Here is a 23409-nt window from a genome sequence, read left to right on the forward strand (position 1 = left end):
GGTGAATTTAAGGTCAGGGTGGAATGTGTTGGTGAAGTTGAATTGCTCAACCTCCTCGCGGGAGCACGAGGTGGCGCCAATGCAGTCATCAATGTAGCGGAGGAAGAGGTGGGGAGTGGTGCCGGTGTAATTACCGAAGATCAACTGCTCTAGGCTTTTGCCCGAAACGTCGATTTTGCTGCTCGTCGGATGCTGCCTGAATTGCTGTGCTCTTCCAGCACCACTGATCCAGAATCAGCAGGGTTTAAATCTGGACTTGTTGGCCTTCAGTCTCTCACTGAACAAATTAACTTCCCTAACTTGTGAAATTGCGATGTCTTTAAATGAATCAAAGGTTTTTGATAAATAATCATTATGTATATTTATGTGAATTAAAAAGTGGAGTTTTCTTTGTCTTGTATACAGGCGCAATTACAAGGTTCAGCAAGAATTGCTGAGTGTTGCTGCCTGTATTAAAGGGCAGAGCTTGATGAAGAATGCAGCCGGAGACAGCGAAATGCTTATCTCTGCCATTAGAACATTTGAATTGAGTGCAAGGTAACTTTATCTCCGTTTTGGACCATAGTGCTTATAGATTTTTATAACAAAGGTGATAATTTTCAAACTTTAAGGGAGATTCCCTTGGCATGTTTTGAAATATTTCTGGCGTAGTGCTATAATGGTAGTAATCATTTTAGTCGCACATAGCATCAGAAATTATGGGAAGAATTTATATTGTCAAGTCAGGAAAGGAGAGATTTGAGTATAAATGGGGGATAAATGCCATAAAAGTAGAAACCTGACATGTCAGAAACCTGACATAGTCAAGATTAGAGTGGTGCTGGAAAAGCACAACAGGTCAGGCAGCATCCAAGGAGCAGGAAAATCGAAGTTTCAGACAAAAGCCCTTTCTGACGAAGTCTTTTGCTTGAATCGTCGATTTTCCTGATCCTCGGATGCTGCCTGACCTGCTGTGCTTTTCCAGCACCACTCGAATCTTGATTCTGAACTCCAGCATCTGCAGTACTCACTTTTGCCTAGAAACCTGACATACTCCAGCTCACTTCCAGTGTTTTCTATGTTGGATAGATAGCAAGCTATAAGGAACCCTGAGATAGCTCCTTTGTACCCTTTCCACATTGGTTAGCCTTCAGCAGTTCAGAGCTCATATAGACTGATAAGTTGTCCTGAAATGTTGGAATCCTAAAGGGGAGTGTTTAACCTGAGAGCCGGTGCGTCATGTCCCTTCTCTCACAGACCTCTGTGCTGTGAGGAGAATGGAAGTGCCACCTTCCCAGACTGAGAACATCACATTCCCTTGAAAAGCTGATAGAGTGACACTTTGCCTCAAGAGCTACAGAATAATCGTAATTGATTCCATACTCTCATTCACAAGATGGGTATAAGGTTGGAAGATTTCTGTGGGGAAAGTACTCCCAAAATCCTGCACATTGCTTTTAGCCTCAGTGTTGTTCTCATTAGATGTAATGTCTTGGCTACAGTCATCAGTTTCATGGTTCAAGGATCCATGACATTGATGGTACCTGCAGTCAAAGAGTTGGCTTGGCCATCACAACGTCTTTCATCCTTGGTTTCTGAAGGTGAAGCTCATCCCTCAGAAGGGTGTGACTCACCAGGTCTGAGAATTCTAAAGAGACCAGTGCAAGTGCATTCTATTTGCAAAACGCAAGGAAGTTTATATGTCCCCATTAAGTATTTGTCTTCCTTTACTTCCCACTATGTCATAGTCCAATATATGAGGTGACGAAACCTGCATGGCAGTTGTCCCTGTTGACCTGGAAGGCTTGGTTAGTCATTCCTGGGGAGCTTTTGCGTCTAGAGAGCCAAGACCTGTTGTGATTGTCCTGCACAAGTACAGGCGTGTTCCCCCTTCCTTGGCTTGTACCACTTTAAGCTGTGACAGTGCAGGCATGGGGGAGAGTAAAGAGACTGGGCCCCTTTGGAGTATTTTGAGAGGAAGTTACTGAGCATCCTATATGTGGACTGTCCTTCCTCTGGATTCCTGCAGGCACCATCCAGGCTCACTGAAGGGAAAAGTGCACAAGAAGTGAGGTTGAGGTCCCTCGGTCTCTCTTGCATCCAGATGAAGGGCTCCTGCCCAAAACGTCAATTTTCCTGCTCCTCGGATGCTGCCTGACCTACTGTGCTTTTCCAGACTATTGACTCTAATCTCCAGCATCCTCAGTGCTCACTTTCGCCTCACAATTGATGTTGGCTAGAGTAAGACTGTGCATGTATACAGCAGGTCCTGAATTTGCTGGACGTATTATCATCCAGTCACACACATACACAGATACACACACACAACACAGACAACATACACACATCTCTCTCTCTCTCTCTTTCTCTCTCTCTCTCCCTGTTCTGCCCCCACTGGCTACAGCAGACATACCATTTTTTCTAAGGTACTATCAGTTCTCAAGAAGGTTCTTGTGCTTTCTCTCCACAGATACTGCCAGACCTGCTGAGAAAATGTTTAGTATCTGATCTTATTCTTTATTACAGTTTTGGAGAAAAAGCTGGAAATGTCAAGCTTGTAATGAGTTCAGCAAAACACTTTTGGAATTCTTGTCTAAGTTTGATACCATCTCCTCTTGAAAGAGCTGTGCTTGAAGAACCCGTTAAGTCTTTTCTAAAGGCTATTCAAAATACATTTACCAAGAACAGAAAGGTAAAAATGGTTACAATAATTTATGCAGCCACCAACTTTAAGCATGTATCTGTCAACATAAATGCTGAAATTTTACTCATTGTGTTCCTGACAGTTCTGCCTTCGAGCCTAGTGGTTGAACCAGATTCATAGTTCTTGTTAAATAACTGCATTTTTTTTTTCATTTTGACCAGCAGGAGGAAGAAAAAGAAGAAATGATTCCGAATTCCAAAGTTAAACAACAAGCACTTCCTTTTGCGCATGGCGCATTATCAACATGTAAGTGAAAAACTGAGAAAATTATTTGCAAACTCTTGGATTGAAGCAATATGGAACAGAAATGGATCTCCAACTCAGAACAAGTGAAACACACATGTTCACGTTCCCAAACCTTCCTTCACACACACAACTGAGGATTCTTAGTTTCCTTTCTGATAGTCACAATCATGAACAGGAAGTTGTAGATGAGAAGCAGGGTGGGGATTCATATCTCACACCATGGCCTCTGCTGAATCACAGAGGAGTGCTGAGCTAGCAATGCCTTCTCTCCCTGTTGTCATTGTGTTGAAATCACAGATAACAAATTAGCCTGAATACAAATTTAAATTTAGTAATATATATGTTGGCCTTCTGTTTTGCAAAGCTATGTGAGATAATTCTTTAATTTGTTTAAATGATAAATCATTGAATTCAGTTCAGTCAATTCAGTCCTGCATTAAAATTGCAGTATTAAAATTGGGCATTTGCTCCATTGAGATGACCTTGATTTTTATCCTCCACAGGATCTAATAGTTCAGTTAATGTACCGTTCTATTATCTTTTTCTTTTATTTCTCTTTTTGTCAACCATCAATTATTCTTCAGTTATTCTCGACTTCAAGCTCTAACTCCTTGTGGTAATTAACCTCATCATCTCCTCAGTAAAGTAAGTTTCTCTGCTTGCACACTTGGCTTTTAAATAATGTTTCTTTATTCTTGAGCCCTCAAGAATGACAGGCAGCATTTGTTTAATCTATACTGTACTATCCCTTCAAACCACTAGCACATCAAACCATTATCTTACACACCCAGTAGCTCTCCATGAAGCCTCCGAATATACTGAGGCTAAGGCTGAAATTTTAAAATGTCATGAATTTTCCAACATGCAGGCACTTTTTGTTTTGAGAATTTAACCCCATGCTTGCTCCTGAACCTGCTACTCTCCATTAGCAGTTACCATTTTCCCCATAATTTCTAGGATGTGTGTTATCCCTGCCCTCATTTAGGTTTGAATCCTCCCTTAACTGACCCAACTTGTTTCCCTTTCATATTAGGTCTTTCACTTCATTTTATGCCAACTGAAGATTTACCTCCTCAGTAGCTTTCAATCTTGTAAATTCTAAAACAAAGCATTTTTTAAATGTTAGCTTCCAATTTGTGTTTGTCCTCTACTGAGACATGGGGTGGAATTTAATGGACTCCACTGGTACAAGTGTGAGGCACAGGAGGGATCAGGAAATTGCGTGGGATGGCCCTCATCTGATTTCTGGTGACTGGAAAGCTATCCCATCTTTATTGGGGAGCAGCAAGACCTCAATGTAGGAATCTCACCAGAATTGAACAGGTCAGTTAGGCTCATGAACAAGCTGAATAATTCTCCTTCAACCTACTGGGATTTAATGATGGCTAATGGATTTAATGGGACATTTGTGCGTCTCCCATATCTTTCAAAAGTATTTCCTTAAACTTCATGGGAATGGAGTGGAGATTCCTCACGATTAATTGCATCTGCATTGGGTAGGGGTTGCAGTTGAAAACCACCACTACTTTGACATTCCACTTTGGCCACTATCCCCTTGTTCACCACACTCTTCTCATGACCTTCATCTTCTCACTTGCTGATCTTCAGGGATCCAGCAATGCTTTTCAGGCATCAGTTCCCACTCCTCTGATTGGGTGAAAGCTCTCAAGATAGTATTTCTGCTCAAAGACTTAATTGAGATATGCTGTCCAGGAACGTTCCTGATTACACTTAAACTACAGTGAGCCTTCATGGAAAGGCGATGAGGAGTTTTAAGTGGTTCTCTTACTGTGCGGGGAAACTGCCACTTCAACTAAATTCTGTTCTTTATCTTCCATTTGGAGTCACACCTCAATAGATTGACAGATTACATACTCATTTTACTTAGAGATGAATTAAATAGCGAGGTAATGATTTTACTAGCTGGAAATCTCTGCTGATATGAACCAGGAAACCAAGACTATGATATCACCAAAAATCTTCACCTTAGTTTCGCATTTTACATCAGCAAGTTTGTTTATGACCATCAGACATTTTTTTGTCTTTTTGTTTAATTTTCTGCTAAATAACTCTGATTTTCTGCATATTGTCTACGAGATATTGAAATTCTATCCCTTCCCTGTAACATCTGTGGCTCATTGGGTATCACTCTTTTTTCTGAACCAGAATGGGTGGGTTTAAGTTCTATTTCAGAAGCTTGAGCACAGAAATATGGGCAGGCATTACAATGCAAGCCTGAATAATTGTTGCATGTTGAGGTGCCAATTTTTTGGATGAGCTATTAAACCAAGGCTAGATTTACTTTCCCAGTTGTGAAGGAAAGCAGAGATTCTATCCATGATCTCCCATCCATACTAATGACCAACACTAAAAACAATATCTTGTCTGGTCATGAACACATTGTGGGTTGTGGGAATTTGCTATACCTAAAATTGACTTGTGCATTCTCTATGTTACAGTAATGAACATTTCAAAATTAGTTAATCACTTTAAAATTTAGGATGTCCTGAGTTTTTATATAAATAAATGTTATTCATTTTTCTTTATTTGTTTTTCCTTTCTGTCTTGTCCAAGTGAGTAAAATTGCCTGTTATTTGTTCTGTTCCATCCATATCCTACATATCACAGCAAGAAAATCACACTATTAATTGTCCCTTTTATCAAGCTTTTGGTCACCTCCTTTGAATCATGCACTTTGTTTTATTTATGCTTGAATGAAATGCAGTGGGGCATTTTACAATGTTAAGCACTAAATAAACATGAAGTATAATTAGTATTTTATTTCTGCCCTAGGTACATCTGATAGATGTGTAATAACTTATACCTGATTGTATTTTTGTTTCAAGCTGTTGATGATTTTGATGATGATCCGAAGTTAATGGCAGCACTGTGCGGTCTTTTATTCCATATTCATATGCATAAAGGAGATTGGAAAGCTGGACTGAAAGTGTTAGATGATGGCATTAGGGTTATGCCCAGGTGTAAACAAAGGCTGTAAGTAAAAATAAGTTATGATCCAATAAATGTTAATTCCCTGGAAATGAATAAATATAGAAACAATGTAGCAAGTTTTCCTGACCTTGTCTCCTGTATGGGATGGTGGCTTGGTGGAGTGGAGCACTGATCTAAGTAGACTCCAAGCATGTATTGCACCATTTGCTAGGTTTGGATCTCTGAGCTCATGTTTTATTTCTTTGAGGAATAGCATTGTTCATGCTGCTTCTAGCAATAAAAAGTGTCAAAAGTTCAATAGTAGACAAAAATTGAAGGAACACCACTTCATATTGCAAATTTCACATTTACAGTTAAAATTTAAGTTTTAGTATCGATTAAGTATGGAGAAATCATTTTAGTAATTCACAAAGTATTTCTGTTAATCTCTATTTGAAGGCTTCTTTTCAAACATAGAATTATGGTGAATACAAGACTTGGTCACGGTATCAGCATGGACATGCAGAAATTGAAGGATGACAGTGAAGAATATGTATCTTACATGTGGCATCGTGTGGCGGTTTTCTCGAAAGACATTACAGATCAGTTAACTTGTTACCAAAATTCAATAGATGTTCTGAAGGTATTTTGTGCAATTTATTCATTAAACAATATGCAGTGTAAAATGAATATCATGTTCTTAATTTCATTCAAATTCTTGCAATGTGCCACAGCATCAAACACATATTCACCACGTCTCTCATCAAAGATTTTCCTAATGATTCTATCTCCAATTCTTCCCAGTGTAGTCCCATTGAAGTCCTGCAAGGCGATATATGTTTGCTTAATGCACACCACCCTTTGCTGTTGTGTCTTCTCTTTTCCCTGCCACAAGCCCAAGATATAAGCTCCATGTCACTGTGCGCTGAGGCATATTTATGACCTGTACTTACTTGTGAGAATTGTTTGTGTGTGATTACAAGTATTGTTGCATTTATTAATGTTTTTTGATATTTCAGAATCCAGAAAGTAACTGGCAGAAAATCAACCAACTGATTGCATTTGGTGAATGGCTATATTGCAATGGATTTTCTCAAAGCGATGCTTACTGCCAGTTGGACTGGGCTGTGGATTTACTTCTGAGCATGAAACCGAGTTTAGAGATTAAAGAGGAAGCAGGTTGGCTGAATACATATTTTTCAAGCACGGAACTTTTAAGCTGGGGCTGATCTACCCTGAACAATTGGATGTTAATCTGGTATTCAAGGACAGCACTAATTCTCCACTTGGCTGGCCTACCTAAAGGCACTGTGCATCTGGATCCTTGCACTGATGAGAGGCCCCTGTCTTTATGGAAATGAAGCTGAAGACCCCTTCCTACTACTATCATTTTTACAAGAGGTTGGGGAGAAATGAGTGGAATGGGAGCTGCTTATAATTTGCATGTCCTTGTTTCATGGAGGCAACTGCACATGTTGATCAGTGGGAGATCCAAAACATGACTTGCACACATTAGTCCCAAAAGGAGGAGGTACAAACTTAGTGCAATTCCTGGGACAGTTAAGATGCCCTTTAAGATTGGTACCAGGACACCTTTGGGAAAGGCAAATGGTGTTCAATATTGTGAAGCATAGAAATGAGTGCGCATTAAAAAGTATGTCTGTTTCAGTCCTCTTCCCTGGAATGAAAACCTGACCATCCAGGGAACAGACTCCCTGCTTGGGTTGGTGGAGCTGGTTTTGTTCCTGAATTGATGCTCCTGATCTGTGAGGGAAAATTTAGGCCGATGTGAAATACCACCACGTACTTTGCTGAGTAACCTGTTCAATTTTAATCCAGAATTTAGGGACCAGTTTCTAGTTTCAGGTTTTTGTGGCTGCCTGGCATAGGACTTCATAATGCTTGCTCAAACCTGTTTTTACTAAACTACTGAAAACACAGGTTATCTTCTTAATCACCTTACCGACTGACATTGTAACATTTCTCCCTTCTCTCTAATTTCTGTCTTACATTTAAGTATACTGAGCTGAATCTTGTCATTTTTGGCAAAGTGGCAGTTTTGTCGAGTTTCATGGAATATTTTCTCTCTGTGAAACCTAACACGTTTTCTTGCACCATCATTCCAAACTCATCTCTTAACTACCAACCACTATCGTACCCCTCTTGTCCAATGATGTCTGGATTCTATCACTCACCATAAATGAAAGAACTTGCCACAGTGCTGTATCCCCAAATAGACTAGTATCACTGGCACCCTTATCATCTTTAGAAGGTTATTCTGCACCTGGGTAAGCCATTCCAATCTGGAGCTGTCCTATATAGCATGTGACATTTTTCCCTAGCATGGTGGATAAGGATAAATTAGTGTTATGCTCTGTGGACAGGCATCTAGAGGTCCTGATGGATGGGATGGTACAGAGATAGGACGTCCTCTTCCCTCAGGGCAAAGGATGCCATGCTATCAGAGACTACCATATTAGTTTCAGCCTTCTGCAGGAATGCCCAGCAGTGTAGAAAGAAGTTCAATTCCTTCAGTATAAATGCCAACATCTGCTCTCTGCTACTCACCCACCCTCAAGGCTCATGCTCTAACTCTCTCACTACTGCTTCAGAGTCATCTCTCATTTGCTCCCACCCACCCTAACCCATCAGACACTAATGCAGCAGCCCTCTTCACTGTCTACCCTCCCACTGAATACTCCACCAGCTTTCCCCTTCCTCCTCTAGTACTAACAACTTTCATCTCCATCAATACCTCCCTTTCTCTCACTCCAGGAGGAACAGCATCCAGTAGGGCAGAAAGAACCAAGACATTTAGTGGACTGGCTGACATTGAAATCTTTACCCCTTACGAGGAGAGGATCCTGACTCTGACTACTTTGAGTGGTTGATTGACTGTGTCAACGCCCCTGAACTGGCATTGGAGGCAACCCTGGATGTAGTGTGCTAGAACATCCTGACTGAAGGCTGTCACCCCTGGCCTTGACTGAGGACGTCTGACGATCATAACAAATTTCCTGACTGTGTCTTCATTAAAGAAGAAAATACAGAAGCACTGTGAGACTGATGGCTCGGCTGAGGGGAATGGCAAGACTGGGATGCTGTGAACATCCAGCTCGGATCATAGTGAGTGAGCGAGCAAGCAAGCAGCCTGGTCTAGACTGAGAGCTGGGTGTTTGTCCCTGCAGATAAGTGCCTTTGCAGCACTGATTGTTGTGCATGTGCCCTTGTAGTGGATCAGAGATGTGCCATGAGCAGAGAGGCTGGATGCCTTTGCCTATGGATTGTTCAGTGAAGGAGAAGTGGGGCCGGCTGCAGCTCATTGAGTTTGCCCTGAGTTTTGTTGTTGTGTTTCCGAGATGGCAGCCCAGAGGAGCAAGCAAAAGATGTCAAAGTGTCTGGCCTAATCTGACCTCACGAATGTACAGTTTCCTCGTGGCAGATGGTGGGATAGCAATCTGCATATTCATGAGGCCAGATTTGCAGTTAGTAGGCCTATTAACAAGCAATAATCCCCCTTAATAGGTATCTCACCAGTGCCGAGGAAGAATCTTGTCTTGACTCCCAGAACTATATTTGAAAATGCAGTGAGTTGCTGTCAAAATTGAGAAAAGCATTGTTTAACTTCTCTCTTAATTCTCCCAGGTTTTGTAGCATAGCCCACATTGTTCCAGGCTTGGCAAGATTCAGCCCATAGTCATCAGTCCAGTGCTGAACCGATGACTGTACAAATTAGTACCCAAGTAAAATTATGGAAAACAAGTCTGGCATCATCAGCAGTGAGAGAAACAGGAAATTTTTCAAATCTGTGATATTTCATTTTCTGATTGGTCACAGAGCTGAGGTATTAATTGTTTCTCTCTCCATAGATGGTACCAGATCGGCCAAGTGTTTCCTGAGTTATGTAGTGTCTTTCCACGAGTGTGCTAAAAAAAGAAGTTGCAATCCCACTTGTCGAGAACAAATACACCCCATCATGTAATTTTTTTTTAAATGTAAAGACTACAATGTCTATTTAAAATCATTGTTACTTTGAATGGTATAGACATATTTATTATTTTTGTTTTGGTTTCATGTTCAGAAGACCGCTTCGAAAAGGAGAATCAATCAAAAAATGACGTCTTAGTTCCAACAAAGCGTCAACAGTTGATTGGCGTACAATATATTGGCACTAACCTGTCCTTAGAAAACTTACAAGACGTAAGGCAACTGGAAACGTTAGTGACTGCTCAAACAATAATGGCGATAATTGCAGGCCGTGAGTCATGCAAGCAGCATTGTTTAATGGCGTATGGTTATGTTATGTGCATATGGCAGGTGAGTGCTGCATGATTCCTGTTCTGTATTTATATATTCTCTAATTACAGTTTATCTAATCCTTTTTATACTCCCACATTCAAGCTATTTGAAATAGCTATAATCAGAACAGTTTTGTATAAACAAACCTTCTAGAGGTCATACATGTTCACTGAAACAGAAGTCAGATTTAATCTGACCTGTCTGAATTCCAATAATTGTTTTATTTTAGCATTGCATTTTAGGGGGACTGGAGTGATCATGGATTAGCAAGTTATGCCAATTTAATTTCAGACGTTTGTTTGAAGTACTTCGAATGCACCTCTACATACATGGGTAGTGCTCACCCTAAAGTAGTTGAGAGCCATGTTAATATATTTAAATTGCAAAAATGTATCTAGGACATCATTTCAATTTTGATTTTCCACTTTGTGGAGTGCAAGCAGTGGTGTGGCTCACAAGTGAAATTAAACTGGTGGTCCTTAAAGGAATCACTGAAGAGTATTCAAAGAGAGAAATAATAAAATGTCTATTTAACTTGTGGGGCCAGGAAGAACATTAAAACTGCCTTGATCCAAGAAAAAAATCTTACAGCCTTACTGCTGTTCTCCCTTTGCTCAACTCCCCTTAAACTAGACATTTCTGCCTTATTTATGTTGTGAATTATGAGATTCATTCCCTGCCATATTTGTTGAAATGGTTGTAGTTTGTACTGTGTTGCTGTACCAAATTACACTTGTACGATTTGTCTTTGAATTGCAATAGAAGGTAGCCTGTTCTAGACTATAGTGTCCATAATATCATCTAAACTTACATATATAGCCACATTTTAAAAATTTTATACTAGAGCTCTAGTCAATGTTGGATTGCCTCAAATATATCCGATCTTTTGTTATGAACTCGAGTTTCTGCATTTTCACTTAGCTTTGTGCAAGATCAAGAATTCTAAGTTTGGTTTATTTATGATGTTCCTTATTTTGCTCTGAAATAAAGAATAATTTAGCCTTTTGAATAAAAGCAAGAGTTTTCCAGTGTCCGGAATAATATTTACAACTCGACACAGCTCCTAATTCTTAATTATCTAGTTATTATCTCATTACTGCTCAAACAAGTTTTCCACATGAAAATGTAGTTCACAGGCTGTGAAGCAACTTGGAACGTCTAGAGGTCATGCAAGTGGTATGTAATTGTCATGCCTTCCCCTTTCCTTTTGTCCGTAACATTTCTTAGCTAACAGTCTAATTTGTTTATGAGTAAAATTAAATAAGCAAGGATGTTGTCTAACTGTTGAATATAGCTTCAATTTAAAGTTAAGTGTTTGTAATTAATAATTTTTAACCTTCTTTTGTTTCATAACATTTTAAACTTAGGTATCATTGACAGCAGCAGAGACAATTATGAAAGAGTTATCTATGACTACTTCTACGATCCGTACTGACACAGGAATGAAGTCAAATAAATCAAAGGGCAAGAAAGAGGTAATCTGCAATAAATCTGAAGAAACATTTGAATTAATGTTTATTTAACACACATTATAGGACATATGATCCCATGTTTCCCAGTTAGCTCAGATTTGCAGCTCAGTTTGTTTTAAACCCACCACCAATAGCACAACACCTAATGCCAGGTTCGATTCACTGACTATTCTGGTATCGCCAAGATAACATTGCATCTCTTTGCATGGACCTGGTTTATGCCCATTCCTCAACCAAAATCTGATCTCCTCTTTTGCTGGATTCAGTTAGTATGTTTTCTAAAGAGTCCTTTATTTGTGGACAGGTTTTCCCAGAGAAATATTAGATGCAAGGTCACAATGTGCCAGTTGTTACACAGACAAAATGATGGCCTTGGGCCTGTTACCTACTCTATTTCTTTTCACTTTCAGCTTTATCTGTGTTTTGTGGAGATTCAATCAAGCTGCTTCCATTTCAGTCCTTCACAACAAGCACATAACTTTACATCAGGATGCTTTTCCTGCTACTAGCCTTCCCCATTTATCTGGGCTGGTTTGCTTTCCTTTTAGCTGCTACCACAGTACTGAATTTCTGCCTAACTTGAAGAACTTCTTGGGATGCTAATAGTGCTTAGAATAAGCAGGAACAGGCAGTACAGGGTTGAGGAGTGTCCTTTGATTCAAGCTTTAAACTCTGAAGTTTGTTTAACTTGTTATAAAAGGTTCCATTATTATTCTGTTTTAATTATTTGTGTCATCTTTGATTTGCTACTTATTTTTCCTTCTATATAATCCTGCGATAAATTCTGACAATTTGTTTTAGCCAGAACATAACTGCAACAGAATGAATTTAATTTCCTCTTGGACTAAACAGGAGAATTTAGTCACCATAATACATGGTTGATGGTGGATTTTGCTGTATTTTAGGAGTAATTGTCAATCTTGTGATGGATTGTGAAATAAAACAATTTGTGTTTCTATAGAAGTATGTATATTGTCATGACCACAGTATAAGTAAAGGCTCTTTGCAGAACTGGACAAAGGGGGTCAGTTAGCTCAGTTACCAGGATGGCTAGTTTGCAATGCGGAGTAACGCCAACAGTGTGGGTTCAATTACTGCACCGGTTGAGGTTACCATGGTCCTTCTCAATCTCTCCCCTCACCTAGGCCATGGGCGCCCTCATATTAAACCACACCAGTCATCTCTCTCTCTCTCTCTCTCTCTTTCTAATGAGAGAGCAGCCCTTTGGTCCAGTAGGACTACAGTAACTTACCTTTTACCTTGCTGGACAAAATTTGAAATCAGGCCACGTAAGATATCAGGGCAGGTGAACAGTATGGTCAAAGATATACGTTTTAGTAGTATTTTAAAGGATGAGAAAGTTGTGGAGAAATGAAAAAAGGAATTGCAAGGACCATTTTCAATGGAGGGAAGAAAGAAATTTGGGATGTCCAGGAGGGTAGAATTGTTTCTTTGTTGCAAGACTAGCAGTATAATGTGAGTATTCTGGCAGTTAATTTTTCGAGTTTTTTCTTTTTCTAATAGACAATGTTGGATACACAAGATAAGGGCAAATTAAAAATGTTGCCTGCAATGATGCCGACTAATCCAGAGGAATGGGCAAATTTTGTATGCCCCAGTGAAGTTCGAGATGTGTTTAAGAAGAGCTCAAGTTGCAGCATGATCAACAAGAAAAGTTTCCTGAGACCTGTAAGTATCTAAAATATTTTTGGAAGTTGGGAGAAATTATAAATTTTGTGCCAGTTAATCAGATATTTTCTGAAGTCAACTTTGCCATATGTGAGAGTGTGAATTTTTCTGTTTACACTGTTCAATCTTCGAAGCAAGATAACAGGATCTCTTTTAACTGGAAAAGTCTTTTGGAATGTTTTACTTGCCCTTACAGTTAGTAAGTATATTACGAGTGCTTGGAAAAGTAAATTGCCAGTGGTATGGGACAGCATGTCTGCAGTCCTCACTTTCTCCAAGCATGTTTTGCAGTCAGGGTAGAGCAGATGTATTAACTTCCTGTTATCTGTTATTTCATTGATTCACTGATTTGTTGATTTAAGCACTGCCGTCCTAATTTATGTATTTGTCGATGCCAGTTGCTTCATTATTTACTTCATTTTTTTGTGTACATTGTATTAATAAGTAACTTTCTCTGTTGCCAACTTAAGTTCTTGATTTACTGGTTTCTGTTGCTTTATGAACCTGTGGTCAGTTTACAATGAATCATTAATTCACTACTGCATACTCAGCTGTATGTTTGGCAGTGTTCATCAGAGTCTTTTCTCTGTTGCTAATAGGCTGTTGCACCTGCCGTACAGTTTTTAACTCTTAAATCAGCAAAGAAAATGCCAGTTGACTCTTAATAATACTAAATGATAACATTTATTTATTTAACACAATTAATACTTGCGGCTGCACGGGCACTACAAAATACACTACAAACTAACAATTTGCTCTATAAAATCTAATTAACTATGCTTTAACTTAACTCTGGATGATCCAATACCACCACCACACTAAATCTTCTCCTTGATCCACATGGCAATGATTGTCTGGTCTTCTCCCAATGGTGTCAGGGTTGTCTTCTCTTCTTGGTGTTGGTCTCTAGTTACCACTCCTGAGCATGGTGTTGCAGTGATTCTTATACTCAGTAGCTGTTTGCGCCCTTTTGGGAGGGTCTACAATGTCCTCCAATCACCCTGATGAATCAAACCCAACCAGATATTGGCATGTCGATGGCAGGGTGGTCCTTAGGCATACATTTCAGGAGGTGTTGGACGCACATAGGTCAGATAGCCCTTTCCAAATAAGAGTGCAAGGTGTCCTTGTGGCAAACAACCTGATGTTTCTGATTGTCCCGGAGATGGCATTCAGGTTGCATATTCTATTGTCTGCAGCTGCTGAGTCAATTACATACTGTCTGTCTGTAGTTGCAGACTCTTTGGATTCTGCAGCATGCTTATTAGCATAGTCACTTTGGTCAAGGCTTGTCTGAATTTCCCAGCAAGCCTCATTTTTTGCCCATTTTTCATAAATCCACCATAAATCCATCATTTTGAGTGGCCCGTGCAGCCACAAGGCTATGCTATATGGTGTAAAGGATTTTTAGACACTGGATAGGGAAAAAAAGTAACGAAAGAAAGAAAGAGCAGACCTGCAACAGAGCCCAATCACATCTCCGCAATACATTGCACACGAGACATTGTTTGTTCCCAAGTACAATGAAAATAAAATCCGCTGTCTTAATGAATATTATGTGATGTCAGAGAAGTGAACACTTCTTCCAATGTCATTGTTCTAGTTTATTCTATTATTCTTACTTTATCATTACGGCATCTTCAGTTGTTCATCTCAACCTTTCACAGTGTTGAAAAATACATTTTCAACGTAGTCTCGTCAGTCAGCTTGCATTTTAAAACAACAGGGGTATTAAACTAGCCTTGTCTAACTAAATTGCAGCATTTTTGCAATCGAAAGCATTCCTACTTATGACCATTTCCCGTTTTAAAGTTCATTTTGTACATGTCATGCATAATCTCCTCCTGGGGACCTTTTTACTTGTCTAATTTTGGGCAACTAATAATCTTTTTGATGTGGATGCGGATGCTCCCATTGTTACTTTGACTATACATCCTCACACCCTGCTTCCATATTCTCAGTTTCTCTGCATCTGTCACATCTGTTCTGATGATGCCAACTTCAAGAAGGGAGCGTCCGCAATGTCCACTTTCTTCCTCAACTGCACTTCACTTGGCTGCACTTCACTCAATCTAGTCTACAGTATTCACTGCACACAATATGGTCTCCTCTACACTGGGGAGTTGAAACACACACTGGGCAACAGCTTTGCAGAATTCTTATGTTCTCTCTGCAAAAATGACCCTGAACATCCTGTTGCCTGCCACTTCAACACACTGCTATGTTCCCTGGCCAACATCTCTTCACAGGCTTGTTACAATGTTCCAGTGAAGCTCAGCACAAACTGGAAGAACAGCATTTCACTTTGACTCTGCAACCTTCAGGATTCCATATCAAGTTCAACAATTTTAGGGGTTGTGCATCTTTCCCCATGTTTTCCCCCACCCCCACACACCAGGCCTTGTCATCACATGGGCTGCTACCACAACCATCCCATTGTCAGCCATTAACGGTCCCATTAGCAGCTATTGATTCTCCCAGGCTGACCGTTTCCCATTCCTTTGTGTGTTCTCTCACTGGGCCTCATCTCTGCCTCATCTCTGCCTACCATTTACTCCCCCACTCATCCCATCTTCAGCATATGTACCAATATTTTTCTTGCCACAATCAGTTAATCTCCAAAAAAGTTGAACATAAAGAGTCAAGGCCAAGTAACAGGTGATGTTGGAATGCGAAGGACAGTTGGATCATGTTGTACATTCAGTCCTTATTTTAATAATAATTCATTCTGCTCCACATGAACCCCTTCCCACTCTACTTCATCTAAATTACTCTCTAACTCATGCAGTTATCCAGTTTCTCCTAAAGGCTTATATGCTATTCAGAACATGAATTACTAAATTCTTCATTGGTTTTCTTCACGTATGATTATATATTTATGATCTCTAATTTTTTACTCATTAAAAAATAGAAACATTTTCCCTTTTCCAACTCATTTAGGTAATGAAAAATAAATCCCCACTATTCCGGGAGTCATCACAAAAGTTAGTTTTTAAAGGAAATGTGCAAATTTCCCAAGCTAGCTGATTTTCACACCAAGGTTGATAAAAATCATGGACCAGGTTTCTGTACTTGTCAAGAAATCACTACTTATTGCAAGACATTAGATTCTAGGTAAAGCTAAATCATTACACTAAATTAAACAAACTTGACAATTTTTATCTCTGAACCACCTGTAAACTCCTGAGAGAAAGTGAAGACTGCAAATGCTGGAGATCAGAGTTGGAAAATGTGGTCATGGAAGAGCACAGCAGATCAGGCAGCATCCGAGGAGCAGGAGAATCAACATTTCTTGAGAAGCTCCACACTTTTCAACAATTGTAAATCCTCCTTACACAAACACAGCCAAACATAAGCAGGAAAAATAGGTGAAGAGTAAACTGAAAAAAAATAGTTCAGTTGTCTTTGTAGAAACAAGATCTGATCTGGAGGCTTCTTCTCGATCTTTCTCTGAAATTTTCCTCTGGCTTACAAGAGATGCAGGGTAGCTTATGAAGGATATGTGACTTACCTAATTCAATGTCACAATGTAGCACCGGCTGAAAGAAAGTTAAGCGGATTTTCTTCTGTTTTGAAGTGGTGTTTGCAAAGAACTGACAAGAGTTTTTTGGCAGCTGCAGAATTGCTGGTGTCTGTCCTGGTCTGATTAGCTTCTCTCTGTCTTGCTCACAGCCCACACTATTAGCTAATTGACAACCAGTCACCTTGTTGGCAGACAGAGGAGCTTTCTCATTGATAATTGGTCCCTAGACTACAAACCAATCAGCTTCACTTGTAAACAAACCTCGGCTCCAGTTCATCACATTGCTGGAACTCACGGTGAAGTGATACAAACAGGATTCATAACAGATATCAAATTCTTTCCTTTAAAAATATGCAACCATCCTTGTTCAAACTGAGTTCAAATAGTTCTTTCTTGTTTCAATCCATGGCTTTAAAGCACAAGCATAAAAAGACACCACCTTTACATCCCTAAGATTTCCCACAGAATCTTAGAATTGTTACAGTGCAAAAGGTGGTCATTCAGTCCTTAATCTGTGCTGGGTCCCCAAATGAAGCTATTCGTCTGTCTGTCTCCCTGTAACCCTGAATGTTGTTTCCTTTCAAAGAAAGGTCTAATTCTATTTTGAATGCTTCAAATGAACCAGCCTCCACCACATTCTCAGGTAGTGCATTCTAGACCTAACCAAATATTGCTTAAAAACATTTTTGCTCATATCCCTTTGTTTTACTTGTTAATGTACATCTGCCCTCTTGATTTGATCCTTTCACAAGTGGAATAATGTTTTCCTTATTTACACTGTTCACACCTGTCATAGTTAAAAATCACACAACACCATGTTATAGTCCAACAGGTTTATTTGGAAGCACTAGCTTTTGAGGTGCTGCCCCTTCATCAGGTGGTAGATGAAAGAACAGCGCCTCGAAAGTTAATTCTTCCAAATAAACATGTTGGACTATAACCTGATGTTGTGTGATTTTTAATTTTGTCTCTGTCAGTCCAACACCAGCACCTCCAGATCACACCTGTCGTGGTTCTGAATGCGTTTATCAGATCATCTTTTAGTCTGCAATAAGGAAAACCATCTTAATTTCTCCAATTTATCTTCATAACTGAAATTATTTATCTCAGGGCCATTCTTATAAACCTCTTCCCAACTCTCTAATGCAATCATGTCCTTCCGAAGAGCACGCAGCGATGGACTCCACACTCTAGCTGAGACTGAACTAGTATCTTATACACATTCAACATACCATCCTTGTTCTTGTTTTCTCTACCTCTGTAAATAAAGCATAGGAAACTGTATCTAGAATAATAATCCTAACACTTTATTAAACTGCTCTCTGAACCTCTCCTATCACCTTGAATGATTTACAGGTATGCATAAATGCACTAGATCCCCTCTGCTCCTGCACCCCATTAGACTTGTATCCTTTATTTATATTGTCTTTCCATGTTCTTCATTCCAAAATGTATTAACTCACACTGAACTTTAACTGTCAGCTATCCTTCCACCCCCAAATTGGCAATATCCTTTTGAAGTTCCGCACTGTCCTCCTTACAGGTGACAATGCTTTCAAGTTTTTTGTATTTGTGTACTGTACACCAAGATTTAGATCATTATCATATATCAGGAAATGAAAAGATCCCATCACTGATCCCTGGAGAACTGCACTACAAATCTTCTTCCAGCTTGGATAACATCTATTAACCATTACTCTTTGTTTCATATCACATTGCCTATGTTGTGTTCATGTTGCTAATGTCCCGTTTATTCCATGAGCTCTAACTTAGATGTGTTGTGCAACATTGTATCAAAGGCCTTCTAGAAGATCTTATATGTCATATCAACAGTATTATCCTGATCAGCCTTTTCTGTTTTCTCATCAAAGAAAAGGACTCCAGCAAGTTAGTTGAACAATTTTCTCTCTTAAGAGACACATGCTGCTTTTCTTCAATTAACTCACTTTTGTCCATGTGACAAATAATTTTGTTGCAAATTGATTATTTACATAGCTACCATTTCGCAGGCTTATGTATAGTCTAGGTTCTATGGTCACTTATGTTACTGTACACTACTATTACATGAGTGTTCGAAGATGATGTGATGTTTTGTAACTATCTTAAAGGTGCACACTTGTCTGGTCTGGGAGTTGTGTCATTATACATATCTCCCTTTTCCTTTAAAGGATAGGAATCTTTTCATTGATGAAGATGTACAACGATACACACAGATAAATTATGTCCACATTCAGATAACTTCTTCATAGATGTACAATTGGCCCAAGTGAATAAAACCTAGTAATGTTGCTTCAGTCTGGGATGTTCTCTCTGAATGTTGTAAATGTGTGATTGTTGTCTGGCATGATATAGTCAGTATCAGAGTGGCCATTCTCACTGACAAGTGGTTGATGATATGGAGTCCGGATATAGAATAATAAAGTCATAGAGCTGTATAGCATGGAAACAATCCTTCGGTCCAATTCCTCCATGCCGACATCTTTGTGGGCGGCACGGTGGCACAGTGGTTAGCACTGCTGCCTCACAGCGCCGGAGACCCAGGTTCAATTCCCGCCTCAGGCGACTGACTGTGTGGAGTTTGCATGTTCTCCCCGTGTCTGCATGGGATTTCTCCGGGTGCTCCGATTTCCTCCCACAGTCCAAAGATGTGCATGCTAAATTGCCCGTAGTGTTAGGTGAGGGGTAAATGTAGGGGTATGGGTGGGTTGCGCTTCGGTGGATTGGGCCGAAGGGCCTGTTTCCACACTGTAATGTAATCTAATCTAATCTCAATATCCTAACCTAATCTAGTCCCAATTGCCAGCACTTGCCAAATAAACCTCTAAAGCCTTCCTATTCACATACCCATCCAGATGCCTTTTAAATGTTGTTAATATACCAACCTCCACTATTTCCTCTGGCAGATCATTCCATTCACGGACCAACCTCTGTGTGAAAAAGTTGCTCCTTAGGTCCCTTTTAAATATTTTCCCCCTCACCCTAAACTTACGCTCTCTAGTTCTGGATTCCCACACCCTAGGGAAAATACTTTATCTGTTAACCCTATCCATGACCCTCATGATTTTATAAACCTCCATAAGGTCACTCCTCAGCCTCCGAAGCTACAGGGAAAACAGCCCCAGCTTATTCAGCCTCTCGCTATAGCTCAAACCCTCCAACCCTGGCAACATCCTTGTAAATCTTTTCCTTACATGTTTCACAACATCCTTCCTATAGGAAGGAGACCAGAACTGCACGCAATATTCCAAAAGTGGCCTAACTGATGTTCTGTACAGCCGCAACGTGATCTCCCAACTCCTACACTCAATGCTCTGACCAATAAAGGAAAGCATACCAAATGCCTCCTTCACTATCCTATCTACCTGTGACTCCATTTTCAAAGAGCTATGAACCTGCACTCCAAGGTCTCTTTGTTCAGCAACACTCCTCAGGACCTTACCATTCAGTGTATAAGTCCTGCATGATTTGCCTTTCCAAAATCCAGCACCTCGCATTTCTGTTAATTCAACTCTACCTGCCGCTCCTTGGCATATTGGTCCATCTGATCAAGATCCCTTTGTACACTGAGGTAACCTTCTTTGCTGTCCAATACATCTCCAAGTTTGGTGTCATCTGCAAGCTTACTAACTATACAATCTATTTCTTTGCAGCACTTGAGCTTTGCTCATTACACAGTTACAGGCTGGACATAATAGCATTGTAGTTTCCCACGAACCCACGTATTCATGTGAAAATTTCAAATGCATTTGCTTTGTCCTGGTTCAAGTTGGCGTAACTGTATGCATGCCTTGTGATCAAACTCTTGAGATTTTTTCCCTTCTTTCCAACAAGGCATCGTGTAGATGCAGTTCAGTGATAAGATTGTGGAGGATAAGAACTGAGTGATCTGACTCCAAGACATGAGAACTGTTAGTTAGGCTAAACCATTGCTTAAAGGGTGGCGCATAGATTTAAATGAAAATCTGGACATACTAATAAACAAATAACGATGAGTCTTATGGTGTGAGCAGTGAATTTCATGAGACCTTTTGACAGAGAGGAGTGAGCAGAAGAGGTAATATGTTGAACACCCCAAGTCCTCCACATGTTTTTGAAGAGTGGCTTAGTGTACTACATTACAGACTGTTTTTGAACAATTTGTTGTGGTACACTGAACATACTAAATATAGCAGTCAATGTATTGTAAATAACATAATGTAATAACGCGACTTAAAATCTGGCAACTCATCTTATGCCACAGTGGAGCTTCATAGCCGGCTGCTGCAACGTACTATTCTATGCTGTCACCCAGTGGTCTGAGCCTGAAACTGCATGAAGATTTCAAAAATGTTTTTATTCATTCATCCAAGAGGGCATCGCTGGCTGGCCAGCATTTATTGCCCATCCCTAGTTGCCCTTGATAAAGTGGTAGTGAGTTGTTTTCTTGAATTGCTGTGATTCGATTGGATAGGGAGAGAGTGTAGGATTTTGATGCAGTGTCACTGAAGGAAGTGATATATTTCCAAGTTAGGATGCTGCTTGACATGTAGGTGAGCTTGCAAGTGATTTAGTTCCTATGTATCTACTTCCCTTAATTTCTAAATGGTAGTGGTCGCAGATTAGTATGGTGCTGCCTAAAGTCTCTTAGTGGATTTTTTACAGTGCAGCTTATGAATGGTACACACTGCTGGTGCTGAGCTCCAATAGTGGAGGGAGTGACTATTTTGCATGTGGTGCCAACTGAGCAGGCTGTTTTGACTTGGATGGTGTTAAACATCTTGACTGTTGTTGGAGCTGCGCTCATCCAGCCAAGTGGGGAGTATTCCATCTCACTCCTGACTTGTGCCTTGTAGATTGTAGACAGGCTTTGGGGAGTCAGGAAGTGAGTTACTTGCCACAGAATTCATAGGCTCTTATACCCCCAATTTTTCTTTTCATTTCTTTGTCTCCACAGTGTGGTCAGAAGTTAGGATGTTCATGGATGATGTTTGCATAACATCCAGTACGATTCACAACTCAGATACTGATACAACCACATGGACTGCAGTGCTTCAAGACTCACTATATCATCTTGTGGAAAATTAGGAATGGGCAATAAATGTTGGTCTTATTAGTAATGCTTACATCCCATGTAAAACAATTTAAAAAAATACAATTGGTATAAGATTGCAGTCATTTCACAATATGAGATAACTGAATGTCTATGGGCAACCACATTTTGAAAAGACCAATTACACTGACCTATACGGTTAATAATTGAAATCATTCTAAGAATCATGGAAATGAGAGTGTTAGCAGTAGACCAGAGATATCAGAAAGCAACATGGTTAATTGAAGGAAAAGGAGCAGAAAAATCAATATTTGTGTTTACAGCTATGTTGGAAAGTTAAACAAGCTGTATACTTATGTTTCATAGATTGCACCAAGGCATTTGACAAATTGAGACATGGACATATGATTACTATGTTTCATAACTTGGACATGGAAGAGAAAAATTGAAGTAGGATTCATAATTTATATTGAGGCTAAATAGTAAGAATCAAGATAAACCATGAATATAGTGAATTATAGCTTTAAAAAAAGTGTGACAAGAATTGTCGTCTTTCTCGAGATGTTTACAAGCACAACAGTGAAATAATCAAACAGCATCTGTTAGACTTGCCAGAAAATGTAATGAGTGGACAGAATGTAATTAATCTTAAGTTATGTTGACCACAAATTAAGGTCAAGAGTGTAGTGCTGAAAAGCACAGCAGGTCAGGGAGCATCTGAGAATCAGGAGAATCGACATTTCGAGCATAAACCCTTCATCAGGAATTCCTCGGATGGTGTGCTTTTCCACCACTACACTCTTGACTCTGATATCCTGCACCTGGATTCCTCACTTTCTCCTACCTGATCACAAATTAATCAGGGCAGCTGTAGATAAAAATTTGTGATAATTCCTGGTCAGAACTGTTTTTAAAAAACACTATAATAAATGTGCATAATCATTAAACTGCAGGAAAATGGTATGCATTGGTAATATCAAAGAAAATGATTTCATAAGATGCAACATGAGAGTGAATACGCATTCACTTGAAAGTATTAAATTTCATTAGTGGTTAAAAATAATTGATGTATCTATCCCATGCTCTGCAACTCATAACATTTTTTACATTGTGGTTCAGTTATGCATGCCATATTTCTGAATCAACTGGAATGCAATAGCTTACTGAATTTCTGATTTTTTTTGTTACCAACTAAGACGGCACATCATTATAACTGTTATCTGAAGGTGATCTTAGTATCTGTTTGAAGTTTATAATCAATATAGACAGAAAAATTGAGCTTTAATTTGTATGGCAGAATCAAGATAAAAATGGTTACATTATTGTTTGATGTTTTTGTTTTAATCAACCCATTTGAACACGTTGTGTCAAACCTCTGGGTAGGTCGGCATGGATCACAGGTAGGTGAAAGTGAGTACTGCAGATGCTGGAGGTTAGAGCCAAGAGTGCAGTGCTGGAAAAGCACAGCAGGTCAGGCATCATCCGAAGGGCAGGGAAATTGACGTTTTGGGTAAAATGATTTCGGGCATAAACCCTT

The 23409-nt window shown here is 39.6% G+C and overlaps 1 protein-coding gene across 1 annotated transcript in view; it reads left to right on the forward strand.

The window, feature by feature from the left end:
• LOC122561114 (cilia- and flagella-associated protein 46) overlaps positions 1–23409 on the forward strand; it is a 234213-nt gene that overhangs the window by 91373 nt on the left and 119431 nt on the right. The window contains exons 23-31 of the mRNA XM_043712553.1: positions 406–537; positions 2506–2671; positions 2845–2929; positions 5776–5923; positions 6320–6503; positions 6880–7039; positions 9942–10177; positions 11527–11634; positions 13156–13320. Coding sequence (XP_043568488.1) covers positions 406–537; positions 2506–2671; positions 2845–2929; positions 5776–5923; positions 6320–6503; positions 6880–7039; positions 9942–10177; positions 11527–11634; positions 13156–13320 — 1384 coding nt within the window. The remainder of the gene's footprint in view (positions 1–405; positions 538–2505; positions 2672–2844; positions 2930–5775; positions 5924–6319; positions 6504–6879; positions 7040–9941; positions 10178–11526; positions 11635–13155; positions 13321–23409) is intronic.

Source organism: Chiloscyllium plagiosum, chromosome 22 (assembly GCF_004010195.1).
Source record: "Chiloscyllium plagiosum isolate BGI_BamShark_2017 chromosome 22, ASM401019v2, whole genome shotgun sequence".
In the NCBI taxonomy this organism is placed as follows: domain Eukaryota; kingdom Metazoa; phylum Chordata; class Chondrichthyes; order Orectolobiformes; family Hemiscylliidae; genus Chiloscyllium; species Chiloscyllium plagiosum.